At 46.6% G+C, this 14,856-nt stretch overlaps 1 protein-coding gene across 1 annotated transcript; it reads right to left on the bottom strand.

Annotated features, from left to right (window-relative positions):
* Nucleotides 1–302: 302 nt before the first annotated feature.
* phb2b (prohibitin 2b) lies at nucleotides 303–13,325 on the bottom strand. Its single transcript, XM_035416419.1, has 10 exons — nucleotides 13,230–13,325; nucleotides 12,225–12,354; nucleotides 10,201–10,285; nucleotides 9,805–9,884; nucleotides 9,413–9,597; nucleotides 7,987–8,116; nucleotides 5,217–5,320; nucleotides 4,870–4,947; nucleotides 2,453–2,529; nucleotides 303–1,030 (listed from the first exon to the last, which is right to left on the bottom strand). Exons 1-10 carry the CDS (start codon nucleotides 13,248–13,250, stop codon nucleotides 1,003–1,005), a joined length of 918 nt encoding a protein of 305 aa, XP_035272310.1. The 5' UTR covers nucleotides 13,251–13,325; the 3' UTR covers nucleotides 303–1,002.
* Nucleotides 13,326–14,856: the final 1,531 nt, after the last annotated feature.

The following is a 14,856-nucleotide window of genomic DNA, read 5'->3' as shown; positions in this document are numbered from 1 at the left end:
AAGGCAACACACTGACCCAAGATCAGGATACTACTCTGAGACCATTCTGGAATATGTGGACCCAGTCTCTATAAATGCCAAGGACGTAAATTACATTTGGCTGGCTGTTTTACCAACCGTTTTACCAACATCGGGACGGAAGGAACAGTGGGAATGGACATGGAAATGGACATTTTTGTGCACACGCCTGAACAAACGAGGTACAAGCAAGCCCTCCCGAATCCTAATGATGCCCCCTCCCCCCCAGCCCCCCCCGAAATCCCACGTCCTGCTGAGGAAAAGAGCAGCTCAAACACTTCGGAAACTGGAAAAAAAAAACATTTTTATTGTGTTGTCCTTTTTGAAGCCACGTTTCACACAGAGAGAGAGAAGCCAAGCTAAAATGCTCAGCAGAACCTGTTTCTTCCCCTCCAATCAGACACCAGCTCTTATGTTTCCCGGATGACCTCAGTCCCACTGACTGTTCATAAATCGCTTGCGCCTGTGAGCTCATGCTGGTCTGCCCAACAGCAATGATAAATCAACATAAAAAAAAAAAACACATCTGGACCAATGCAAAGGTGGTTTACAGCGACTAATTGAGGCATTCAAGTCCGGACTTCAGATTTAAATTAAATTTTTAAAAAAAGGAAAAATATATATAGAAATTTTATGGTTTTCCACAATCTCTACAACATCTGGTACATTTCACTATCCTGATACAGCAACAAAAAGGGGAGTCTCAAATGCAAAATCGTAAAATTCCTTCAAATTAACATCGACTCAACAACTAGTTCATGGAGAAGGAACCAGGGAACTGCAGCCTAAACTCAAGAGTGAATCAGGGACTGTTTCACTCTTAAGTGAGTCTCAACTGAGTGTTAATTGAGTCTTAACTGAGATGGTACGTCATCCTCAAACAAAACCGGAAACTGGCACATAAGAGACAGAAACTTGTTTACGGTTGATGGATATATGTGTATACGTCTCAGAAACGTGGAATGAAAGAGCTGTCTGAAAAGGTTACTTCTTCATATCCCCCAGTGATAAACTGCAATGGAAAAAAAAAAAAAAAAAAGATTTATTCAGGCTGCACACACACACAACAGGAACCATTATCACATAATGAATAAGAACTGCACAAACGTGGTAAAACTTGAATGTTTCGGGGGGGGAAAAAAAGAACACTTGAGTCACGGTGACCCAGGAGACGATAGTCAGACAGAGTCAGAGCTCGACTGCTCCAAACACACTTTCATCGCTATGAGATGGCACCTCTGGCTCTCCGTAACCACGCTGGAAAAACTCTCAAACTGTCATCCTGCTCCCGGGATGTCCCAGCTCGCTCTGTATTAGCGATCGACCGACCGGTCGTGGAGCGAGCTCGTGGACCGGGCCGGGGCGCGGTCGGTTCGAGAGCGAGAGAAGGCCGGAAGGGTTCCGTCTCTCACCGACGCTCCTTTAAGCTCCGCCCCCTTCAGGGCGTGCGGTGCAGTGCCGTTAGGTGGCAGCGAGACACAGCCGCCCATCTCTCAGGCAACCGGCCCACTCACTCCATTCCAAATCAACGGCTAGACCCAGAAATCACGGACACCCCGAGATCAGGCTGACGTCGCGGACACCCCGAGATCAGGCTGACATCGCGGACACCCCAAAATCAGGCTGACATCAAGAGCAATGGAGGTGAGTACTGCATAGGGCTGCTGAAAGCCACCTCTCAGAGTTAAAGGACGTCCACTATTTTATAGTTTGGCAACAAAATCGTTTATTTCTTTTGTTCGAGTGCTTTTTTTTTTTTTTTAAGGCTTGGCAGCAATGAAGGAATTTAATTTTCTTGAGGGGATAATTTTGGCACAATTCACCATCTCGTTCACTTTTATACACACGTTGGGCTAAACGTCATCGGCGCAGAACATCGCTCATCGCGCATTAAAGAGTACGGCGCAGAGCGACCGCGTTTGCGCTTCACACGAGAGGACGTACAGTCAGAATCCTTCGCAGCGTTAAAGCAGAGAAAGAGAGAGACCGGTTTCAGTGGAGCGCACACATGAACGCTTCTTTAAAAAGCAGAAACAGGAAGCGCATGCAACTGCCACCGTATGTCACATCCTGTTTACCGCGCAAAAGGCACGCTTCGCCCCCCAGACCGCAGCAGGTGTCGCCGAACGAGCGCGAACGTGACTTCGCGCATCTGCTCGAGCCGAAGCTCTCTTTTCCCGCCAAAAATAAAAGCGAAGCCAATTACTGCGGAGTTTATTTCCAGAGGAAGCCCCTCAGGGCTCCGGCTAAATTAGCCAGCGTTTCCCCTGGAAACCGTAAGTTAATTTTCGGGGGGGGGGAGAAAAAAATCACTGACGGATTCTCGTCCTTGTCCTTAACGTGCAATAGGAGAAGGCCAGACTGAAAGTTGCTAATTTAAAATAAAAAATAAATAAATAAATAAAAACAGAACAGAAACAGAACAGGGACTTACTTGTTAAATGATTCGTCCTGGAGGTTCAGAACCAAACTGTCTGCGCTCAGGTACACCTTGTTCTGTGATGCCGCCACCTGGAATGTACACACACACACACACACACACACACTTAATACACCACCTGCTAGGGACATTAAACCAGGTCTGCAGTTCCAAGCACTGCCTGACACAAGCGGGACAAGACTAGCTCCAACAGCAACACAAACACGCCAAGTCTAATACATCCGGAGAGCAGGTGCAATCCCAAAATAAACAATGAATATGAAATGGGGTTCTGTCACACTGCCGCCTGCCTTCTTAAACGGAACTCGAGAGGCATTCATCCCGATTGCCTGGTTCCTTCGTCCTCATCGCCTCGATCCTCACGTGACCCAGAAAGCATTCGAGTCTCGCCATCTTCAAGGACTTTCCAAATCCTTTCCAAATCTTTCAAATGCTCCTTGGAGGAGCGAGGAGGCTCCTGGAGGATGCTTCAGTGAGGAAACACGAGCGGGAGTGTATTTTTGTCAGAACGCGTGACGTGTAAATGATCCACTTGTGGATCCGCCTGTCCACACATGCGACTGACGTTTCTTCAGACTGACACTCGACTAAGCAGGGACGTTCCATTTCACTAACACCCGTCGCCTCGATTCCACCGTCCTCTTCACATCTCGTCCTCCATTGGGCGGAGCGAAGGAGCGAAGGAACGAGGAGGAGACGCAACGAGGTAAAATAAGCGACGGGAACGAACCCAAGCGGGTCGAAAAGCTTTACAAAATGGCCGCCTTCCTCTGGGGCCCTCCAACGGCGTCAGCAAAGGGACTGCACTTGCAGGCGTCCCGTTCGCGTAGCTTCTCACCGCTTCAGAGAGGAGGACGAGGATGAGATTTACGGAAGAAAGGAATAGAGTCGTCCCTTTTTCCCCCTCCTCTTCCAGTACTCGCCTCCTTCGCCCTTTCGCTCTCTCCACATTGCTACACGCGGCCTCGTTTCCGCCGTGACGGGCGTCGTTGAAAGCCGTGTAATCCACTCCGCCGCGTCACGTCAAGGCCCGGTCATGAGGCCTTGAGTTACGGCCTTCCGACGCGCTTCACGCGCCAGCCGGCGCTGAGGACACCCGGGCCCTCGCAACAGAGCCGCGAAATTCCGCAGGGAATCGCATCGCAATCCCTCGCCCCTCGCCCCCCCCCCCCCGAAGAAGAAGAAAACAGCTGGAGAGAGCCGGAACAGCTGGAGAAAGGTTACGCCGACTCACCGTGCGCATTTCCGACGGGACTAGTTAAAGGGAAACGAACCGTGACGGAGAACGCTACCCCCCCCCTTGCGCAAAACTGCAGCCCGCTCAGGTCGACAACTTCACAGGGCCGAGAAAAAAGTGAAGGTTGGTATTTTAAGGAGCAAAAAATAAATAAATAAATAAATTTGAATGACAAAAGAACCGATCTGTTGACAGCACGAGCTCGGAAATAAAAAGACCCGTTTTCATAAATGCCTTTAAATAACAACAAAGCGTTCTGCGGATAAAAGAGGGAAAGAAAACGAGAGAAGGAGAGCCATGAAAGGAGAGAGAGGCCGGGTCTGAACAATGACACACACACACCCGGGGGCCGTCAAGCTTTCAGGCACCAAAGCAATTAATGAAAGTCATTTCAATCTAATCTCATCTCATCTAATTCAGCGCAGGCAGAGGGACAGCCCTCACACGCGTCCTCCTGTCTCTCGCTCTGCGGGAAACGCAGACGACAGCGGCCCCAGTTTCCAAACGAACGTTTGTTTGTTTTTTTTTTTACTGGCAGAGCCAGCGGAACTACATCCACACTTTAATTCGCCCACTTTTTACTTCTTAGCGGGACTGGCTTGAGGGGGAGCGAACAATCTACGGCTAAAGTCCCCCCCCCCCCCCCCCCCCCCCCACCACTCCCCGGATTCCTGCTCAAAATCAAACGGGCCCTGGAAAATGCAGCCCGGCTGGGATTAGTCCGGGCCAGCCGAAATTAAGCTGACCCTCGGCGTTCCTTACTGGCCAAGGAAGCCTGGCAGAGCGTCTTTCACCCGTACCTCAAACAGGAAGCTCAATTTGATTTCTAAATGTACATGCCCGCCCCGTAACTCCATCTGCGATTAACTCCACCGCTGAACTGCTGACTGCAGATTTAGATGCGCTGTTTGTTTAAGAGAAAATGCATTATAAAGAGTGATATATAAAAAAACAGCATGGACAACCTAAGCGACAACATTCAAATGCACTTCAGCAAGCAAAACACAACATACTGACTACAGCAAGAGAAATTTACACAGATCCACCCCAGCAATTGGTGAACTGCTCTGTCTTTGAGTAAAAATGATTGGACTGCTGCTCTGTCAGTCACTCTGCGATATCAGCGGATGTAAAGCAGAGTTGGAGGCCAGCTCCAGAGGCGGTCCCTACGTACCGTCTTGGCGATGTTCTGGGCCGCTCTGATTCGTCGGAGTTTCAGGTAGCCGGGGTTCTTGGTCACGGCCTCTCCCAACTGTCAGTCAAAAGAAGAAGAAAAAAAAAAAGAAGCTTTAATTAAACTCATTAACTCATTTCCACATCGAATATAAACCGTCAACGTCCAATAAGGGACCGGTGTTGGTAATGAGCCCTGTCTGTAAATACATAGACAATCGATATGTGCAATGACAAAAGCTTGTCTCAGACACATGAAATAATGATCAACATAATTTCTGAAAGTTATTGTTATTGACTGGAACAGCTCCGGGGGGGGGGTTGGTTTGGGGGGGTAGGGGCATTTACCATTTTGGCAGCTTCAGCCTCTCCCTCAGCCTGGATGATCTTCTGCCGCTGGTCCTGCTTGGCCTTCTCCACATAGAACTGAGCCCTCTGGGCCTCCTGCTGGGCTGTGGACACACAAACATGCAGTCTCACACAAAGACGAATGAGCGAACACACACACACACACACACGCATGTACACACACATGCATGCACACACACACACACACAAGCGCACGCACACAAGTAGACACGCGGACGTGTGCACGCACGCACACACAAACACACTCTCTCACACGCACGCATGCACACACAAACGCTCTCTCACACACGCACACACGCGCGCACACACGCACACACACACACAGCTGGGGGAAGCCTGGCGTGTGTGTGCCAGGTCTCTGAGCTCCAAGAGAGCTCCAATCACGCACCTTTCATCCTCTTCAGAATGCTGTGCAAAATCACTGGGCTAATCTGCCATACAAAACACCTGATTCAGTTATTATAGCGTTACAAAACCATTACTGTGCTCCTTTTACTGCTCGTTTTGCAACCCTTTTTGCTCAACCAAAACCTTCATTTTAAGGTTCCATTGTAATCTCCTTTTCAAAAGAAATTCTACAAAAAAAAAAAAAAAAAAAAAACCATTAAATTGCATGGTGCTAACAATGCCCTATCAAGGGCAAAGCTCTTTGTAAAGGCAACACAAGTTTACCTAAAATGACAGGAATCGAGGCAGAAATTTTACTCCCACCGATTAGCATTATCGTCAAAAAATACACAAAAGAAAAAGCCGCTGAAAGACGAGCCATCCTGAAGCTGCTGGGTGGCTCATTCGGTTAAGGTGCCATGCTGTGGCGCATGAACAAACCCCACAGATTCATATCTAAACCGGACTGCGCCAGAGCCGACTGCGGCCGGTAGATCCACAAGGGCAACCCGCAGTTGGCGACTGGCTTGCCTAAGGTACGGGAGGGTTCAGGTGGTTAGGGGGTCCACGTTTCGTTGCTCTCTAGCGACCCCCGCTGGTCGATGGGGCGCCTGTGGACTGCATGCTAGAGCAGCATATTGAAAGTCTTCCTCTGGCTCCACTCTGCGAGAGCTTAGCTGTAGTCTGCGATGTGCAAAGAAGCAGACTGACAACACCACGTGTTTCGGCAGAGAACCGCGAACGCCTACACTCTTCCAAATCGGGTGGGAACTGCACATACTCAGCCCTGCGTTGGCACCAAATCAATTTTTTTTTTTAAATTAATAAATCCAAGCCATCCAATTAAAATATATATTATAGACTGAGGACATGGCATACACACAAGTTCAGAGCACCTGATCACTGGACAAATCAACTTCTAACATAAATTTATGTTTGATGCATGCCTCCAACAAAGCACACCGTTTCAGAGAAACAGCGACCTCTACTGGTCAGAAATATTATCTGCACCCTAAATCTCAAGACCTGGTTTTCACAGTTACAATCAAACACAAACATATCTGTATTAATTCAACTTAATCGAAACATAAATAATTTAGTTTTAGTTCATTCTGGAATTAAATATTTTATGCTTCATATATTGCCCATTTCTTGTTAAAGGGGCGACATAGCTCAGGAGGTAAGACCGATTGTCTGGCAATCGGAGGGTTGCCGGTTCAAACCCCGCCCTGGGCATGTCGAAGTGTCCTTGAGCAAGACACCTAACCCCTAACTGCTCTGGCGAATGAGAGGCATCAATTGTAAAGCGCTTTGGATAAAAGCGCTATATAAATGCAGTCCATTTACCATTTACCATTTAAATAAGCCATTTGTTCACTGCAACACAACAGAAGGTGCACATGTAAACTATCTTTTTTCTTTTTGCATTTTTAATTGTTAAGGGGGTTGTTTTATAGCTTGTTTCAAAATGGATTGTTATTTTTTGCAAAGGAAATTAAAAATGGTGAGAATTCTTTGAAAACTCTTTCAAAGAATTCTCTTCTTGTAAATACTTTTACTTCTTGTAAAAAAAAAAAACCCCAAAAAACCTTTGCTATCAGTTTGTAAATATTTACATTGAAAAATACACAGACCAAGTCCAAAAAGAAGGAATGTCTTGTATTTTGCAGAGGAGAAGAGCACCTGCACTTCTACAGAAATGTTTTAACCCTTTTAAAGAATTTTCATTTGTACATGAATGCATTTGCATTTGTATATACGAATGCATCTGAGGCCAAGGCAGCTCTAGAGAGGAGCAGGTAGAGAGTACAGAACACTGCACCACTGATCTAATTTCACATGCTGTTCATGGCCTAAAGTAATCTGAAAAGAAACTTGATTTAACCTTGACTTAATAGATGCTTGAGTAAACTCCAGTAATTCTTACCAGATCTGTGTTAATCCACTCAGTAAAATTGTTTCATGTTCTTGTTTGAATTGATGACTATGAACTGATCACTATCTTGTGTTATAAACAGGAACAACAGGGCATCATCCAGGGCATCATCCTAGTATATGAATGTAGGGCTAGCAAGGTGCTAACAGAAACACTATTACATGAATGCAGGGCTAGCGAGGTGCTAACAGAAGCACAGTCCTATATGAATGCAGGGCTAGCGAGGGGCTAACAGTAGCACTGGTCCATATGAATGTAGGGCTAGCGAGGGGCTAACAGTAGCACTGGTCTATATGAATGTAGGGCTAGTGAGGTGCTAACAGTAGCACTGGTCTATATGAATGTAGGGCTAGCGAGGGGCTAACAGTAGCACCGTGCGCGGTTAGCATAAGCGAGAGAGAGAGAGAGAGACGCGGTCTCACACACCGACTTGCTTGGCCTCCACGGCGGCCGTGTACTCCCTGCTGAAGCTCAGCTCGGTGATGGCCACGTCGTCCAGGATGATGTTGAAGTCCTTGGCCCGCTCGAACAGCTCCCGGCGAATCAGCAAGGACACCTGGGGGGGGGGGGGGAGGGGGAGGAGGGAGAGTGAAGGACTGTGGGCCGGCCATACAAACCCAGCCCCGCGCCTCCACGGCTCGATAGAGCCGTCTGCAAGCGGGAAAACAGAACAGCGAAAATACAAACGCCAGGGACCAAACTGGGTGGATATCTGCCTTAGAAAACACCACCAACATTCGTCACCAGACAGACGAGCCTTACAAACATCAGGAGGATTAGGATGGGAGAGATCCAAGCAACACTTGTAAACCCCCTTTCTTCACATCTTTTAAGTATGATGCCACAGTACAGCACACTGTGGCTTTTCCATATTATACTCATGGCTTTTTTTTATTATTCTTTTTTTCACCTCTGTGGCTGGCTTTTTGGAGTTGTTCTTTTGCATTTCCACTGTAAAGCATCTTTGTGACAGTGCCTCTGTCAAATGAGCTATACAAATGAAGTTGGACTGAATTGAACTTAAGGCGCCTAGAGAAGGTATGCTAACACAAAGTTAGCGGATACATTTTTACTTTCACTTGCACACAATAAAGCCACTTTGGCTCCCCCCGAGCAACCTCCTACTACAGGCTACCACCTACACGTAACTCCAAGCTATCCTGAATTTAACTTTTTTCCCCCCCCTTTTACTTTCTAAGGGGACTGCACTTTGCTATTTTTAAATGTGTTTAACCAGCTCTGGTTGGACTTGAAACTGTGTGCTTGTGTCGTTATTGAGTAACAAGCATTGGCGGGTGCGGTTCGAGTAGACTCCATAATGTTTGCCGTCATTTCACAACACTCACTTGGCCCAACTACAATGGACCCTTGGGGGAAAAACAAATGTGTATTTTGTTGAGCTGAATTACACCACAGGGGCAGGATTGCTTGGACAGAAATCCAAGTTTTGCCAAAGTCCAGGAAAAACAGCAGCCTAAGATGGCGGCAGTGTGGCTGCATTTTCACAGTCAGGTCAGCCAGGTAGAGCAGACAGCTCTGGCAGGTCTGTGTATAAAACTGAGTGCCCAAAGCTCTTGACTCCTGGCCCAGTTTGGGCCTTGGAGGTGCCAGTCGGTCTAAATCCCTCCTGATGGTGCATTCTCTCAGCGAAACAGCCACGTCCCACAGTAAAACGGCAGCTAACTTACCCCACCCTTGGCCATAACCACGCCCCTTAAAACCCCGAATGGCCCGGAAGAGGACCCAGTGGATTAAAAAAAATGCCATGCATTTGCCGTGGTGGACCCACAGCTAGCCCTGGTGTTGCAGCCCAGCTAGCCTCACCCCCGCCCCCCCGCCCCCCCCCGTTTACCTGGGCTCTCTGCGTGATGAGCTGCGAGGCGTTGAACTTGGCCACCACGCTCTTCAGCACCTCGTTGACGATGGAGGGCAGCACGCGCTCGTCGTAGTCCTTCCCCAGCTGCTGGTACATGGCGGGCAGGTTGGAGGCCACCGGCCGGGACAGCACGCGGAGGGCGATGTTCACCATCTGCAGATCTGCGTCAAACACCGCCAGCGTTCAGCGCTCGGCGCCCGCGCTCGTCCCTCAACGCCCACACAACTTACATTTCTAACACAAGATCCGTCTGCACAGCTGGGTCAACCAGCAACCCCAAAACCCCCCCAGCTTTCTACATAACACCACATTACTTTTAGCACTTACTATTACCCGAACCCCTAACCATTATATTACACCACACTCACCTTTGCTTCCAGTGAGGGAGGAGATCTTCCTGGGCTTGGCCCTGATGTCATAAATGATGGGATACTGGAACCATGGTATCCTAACAGGCAAAAATAAAGCACAACACAAACACTTATCCCAAGTTATTTTGCCTGTGTACAGTCACTGCTGATGTGGCTGAAGTGTAATGTCAACCTATGTGAAACATACAGGCCTAAATCCTGCATCTCTCACCAACAAAATAATATATAACTTAAGGTTTTCAGAACAAATGTGTAGAAAAGATGGTTTACAGTCGGTAAATGCAATATTAATTTAAGTGAAATATTAATTTTATTTTGAATTTTCACGTGTGAAAATTTGAATTCTGCACTTAGGACCTCCACAGCCAATGCATGAGAAATCCAAATCCATACCTGAAGTGCAGCCCTTCAGCAAGGACAGTGTCCATCTGCATCCCGCCGATTCTGTTGAAGATAATCGCCCGCTGCCCACCTTCCACTGGGAACAAATCAAAAACAGCCGTCAGTATTCCAGACCCCACTGGGAACCAATCAAAAACAGCCGTCAGTATTCCAGACCCCAGAGCCAACGGTGGAGCGGCCCTACCGAGAGTCCACCCCCTGAACAACGCGTCTGTTTCAGCACATTACATTACATAAATGGTAAAATGGTAAATGGACTGCATTTATATAGCGCTTTTATCCAAAGCGCTTTACAATTGATGCCTCTCATTCGCCAGAGCAGTTAGGGGTTAGGTGTCTTGCTCAGGGACACTTCGACACGCCCAGGGCAGGGTTTGAACCGGCAACCCTCCGACTGCCAGACAATCGGTCTTACCTCCTGAGCTATGTCGCCCCCTTACATTACAGGCATTTAGCAGGCGCTCTTATCCAGAGCGACATGCGTTGTATCCAGTTATACAGCTGGATATATATACTGGAGCAATGCAGGTTAAGAACCTTTAGCTCACGGGTACAACGGCAGTGCCCTAACCGAGGGAATCGAACCTGCGACCTTTCGGTTACAAGACCAACTCCTTACCCATAATGCTACACTGCTGCCCACAGATTGGACTGGGGGGTCAATTCCTGTCCACTGACGTGGCTCAAGGGATTAAATAAAATCACTTTATACTGGGGGGGGGGGGGGGCAACCAGCAAGAGCGTCTCCACTACTTTGTGCTTCGTCCCCGAAAGTCATGATTTTGTGCCAGACCCTTCGGAGTCGGGAAAGTGAATTTAATTTAAGCAAAACTGGTTTCCTGCAATTTGATTGGTTCATGTGAGTCTCAGCCAGTGCTGCAATGTTAGGTCAATGGTTAGCCTCAACGGCTGTCTCCAGACAGATTTCCACCAACAGAGGATTCTGATTTGTCAAAACAGGTAACCAACGGATCGTTATTAAATAAGCACATCCCACATTTCTCTCTCAGCAATGTCAATAGTCAGGCTCATAATACCCAAGGTCAAGTAAAGGCAAGCAGGACCATTACTGGTGTACTTCCTCCCTTTAGAACAAGACTACGCTTTGTGTACCATTGTGTGCTCGGAACACTAGTGCCTTTTCTTTCACTGACAGCTGAACATCAGGTGCATGAAGTGGCAGCTGGCAGCATACTGCTTGCGCGGATGTTGCAAAGCAATAGTGTGCGCAATTAGCAATCATTTTATAACCTTATTTTATAACTTTACTTTTACCGTGCCAGGTCTGTCTGAGTCACAGAGAGCAGCTTTACACACGCACAATTTCCCTAAACCTGGATTTCTAAAATGTACTTTTTTTTTTTTTTTTTAATGCTTTACCCTCATCATCCTCCAAATTTGGAAAGCCCAGTTTGTGGGTCCTTGCCCTTTGCATTGCTCCTCTGCCGATGCGGGAACGGTCGGAAAATAAAGCTTTCGTCTCCCTTGACGACGAGACACTGCTTATTTTCAGTCTACGGTCCACCAGCTCAGCTCACACATACACTGAGGAAGAGGAAGGTACTACCCCCTGGCGTACCCAGGACAGGCCGACCGCGGGCGCCTAATCTACCAGAGGGGTGTCGCTGGTGTTTCACGAGATAAGGGCGTCTGGTGGACAGAGATCTCTCTGTTACCCGGGCGATGCCACAGCCAGCCGGCGGAACAGTCTGGATTCAATACCAGACCCTGGGCACCACCCACACACTACAACAGGGCCTTCAATCAATCAATCAAATTTTATTTATATAGTGTATTTCACAGCAATCGTCACAATATGCTTCACAGACAACCCCGACCTAGACCCCCACAGGAGCAAGCCTAAAGCAACAGAGGCAAGGACAAACTCCCATCTGTGGCAGATGGGGAAAAAACCTCTGAAGAAGGGCTACCCCAGAAACCACAACCTTTTTAATCTCCTGTAGAAAAAGAAATAAAATTTAATAACCAAAACCAAACGGCGCACTGGCCATTACCTGTATACGTGGCTTCTTTGACCCCATATGCAAGCGCGCCGGCCCCAATGAGCAGCTTGGCTCCAAGGCCAGCTCCCCGCGAGCCGGAGGACATCCTGCTGGCAATGTCCCGCAGGTGCTGCAAAAATCTCTAACAGGGAGGAAGAAGGTCTTTAGTCACCAATCCTTATACACTTGACATCTGTCCAATAATTAACTAAAGTGATCACAGTCCCTCCTATGCTCATTAATTTACCTCTAATTTACCTCTTTCACTAGACAGTACGGGGAAGCAATATTATTCCAATTCAATTAAGTATTCACTGATGAAATCAACGATTTCAATAAGTGATAAATCGTTCTATAAGGTTTTGTTTCAGCGATGACCTGGAACTATTACCGAACTACAAGAAACACTGGCGTGACCGAGTACCCCATCTTGCGGTCATTATTTATACTGAAGAACCAGTTGCTAGTGGCCATCTCGAACTTTCTGCTATCTGTCCTCTAACACTGGTTATGAAAATTTGGATTACATTATTAGAGGCACAGTAAAATATAAGTCAATATAAACGTCAGACACACAATTTAAGTCCGTTGGGTACGCTAATTCAAGTTAATACTAAGCCATTCTATGCTGTCACTGAAATGCGCCAGTTAGCTATGCGTTTTGTGCAGCTAGCTAAAGCTGATAAACACGCGTTCTCGGTCATACAGTAATCAATCACTATGAGACGAGGTACTGCTAAAGGCTGTCAACAACAGCTTGCTATGTTAATTATAATGTACAAACATCTACTCATCAGGTAATGAAAGATTACACAATGTCAGTCTGCCGGCTAGCAGTAGCTATCTTGCTAACGTTAGCTGTCTAGAAAGAAATGATTATTAGAGAAATAACGGGTCCCTCCAAACAACAGAACATGCCAGCACAGGTCCGTTTCTACATACACAGACAAATGTTTCCAAGAAGACCCCAGAACTAACATGTAATATTTCCAATTAGAGATCAATTTAAACACTTACACTGGGCTCCTTATTCGCCATGCTGGTCCATGCAGTAATGAAAAAAAGATCCAAGGTCGTAAAGGACTTCCTGTACTAGACGAAATGCTTCCTGGGACTTGTAGTTTCCACTTGTAACATCGTTCTCAAGTTCGCAACTAAAACCTTTCCGTGGTCCGCTTTCTCTAGATTGAAATATAAATACCGAGACATTTTACAATAGTTTGTGATTATTTTAGTGGAACATAATTTACCTTTTTTTTATGTGTATAGACATTTCCTACTCTAAATTCGACATTTAACTTCAAAAGGGAAACAAATACCTGGCTGCAATAGCAGGTTTGAAAGGTTTTGTATTTTTCAGGTAGTGATCTTAACTTCTTAACTTTCATGTCTATGAGGTTTTTCTCATGAGTGTTGAGCACCCATATGGTATCTGTATTCAGGGTGTGAATGATTAAAATTCAGCAGTTAAATTATCAATCCAATACCGATGCAATAAACTGCCAGATGCCTTCAGAAACATAGGGTCAAATTTAAACCATCAGTAATGCCACCTAGCATCATTAAATTTGTTTCCATTCTACCCTTACCTTACATCTGGCTGGCCAGCGGAGGACGGGCTCCCCCTCTGTAGCTGGGTTCCTCCTGAGATTTCGTCCCTTTGGGGTGTTGTTTTTCTCCTCACCGGGGGAGCTTTCATTTTTGGGGGTTCAGGCCAGTTATCTGCCAAGTTTTCCTTTAGTTTTTCTGCAAGGCGTCTTTATGACAGTTCTCTGTAGAACACGCTATACGGAGTAAATTGAACGGAATGAACTAAATTCAATCATTCAAACTGAATTGGATGATTGAATTTTATAGCTTCATTATAAGTTTTATATACTACGTTCATAGCAGTTGCATTCTCCATCTTGACCCAGCAATATTGGAACTTATCAAATAATCTCCAACCCATGGGTCTTCATGTATAACTAGCGTGAGACCCTACATCTCACCCTATGCAACACTAAAATGTGTATTAAATCAATGGGCAAACTTGCTGTTTCTAATCGTTAATTAGTAGGCATGCAAATCTAGAACCAGTTTGGTCTTCAAGCTCTTGGTCAAAGAAAGTTAGGATACGGACGAGGGAAAACCCGGTCCTAGATCAGCACTTCTGCTCTCAAATGCTTATAAACACAGTCCCTGATCTGGGATCAGTTTTTCCCTTTGATGTAATATGGATGAGGTGAGGATATGGACAATGGAAACCTGATGCCAAATCAGCACTCTTACTTACACGCATTTAAGAAACAAAGTCCCCTGATGTTTCATCAACGATCACCACTTAGACAAATGATGCACAGGCAACTCATAAACCCTATCCCTGAAGATTTACCATCCTGTCGGTTTTCACTCCAGCCCTAACAGAGCACACCTCATTCAACAGCTAGAGCCAGGCTGCCCAGCCCTGTTCCTGGAGATCTACTGTCTGGTACGCTTTCATTCCAAACCTTACAAAGCACACCTCACATTCAATAGCTCCAACCTTTGTTCAACAGCAAGAGGTCTCCTTGAGTTGCTGCTCATCAGTAGAATCAGGTGTGCGAAATTATGATTGAAATGAAAACCTACAGGGCGGCATATCTCCAGGAACTGGGTTGGGCAG

This window comes from Anguilla anguilla, chromosome 4 (assembly GCF_013347855.1).
Source record: "Anguilla anguilla isolate fAngAng1 chromosome 4, fAngAng1.pri, whole genome shotgun sequence".
NCBI lineage: Eukaryota > Metazoa > Chordata > Actinopteri > Anguilliformes > Anguillidae > Anguilla > Anguilla anguilla.
Note: the sequence above shows the minus strand (reverse complement) of the source record. Positions and strands in the feature narration are given on the sequence as shown.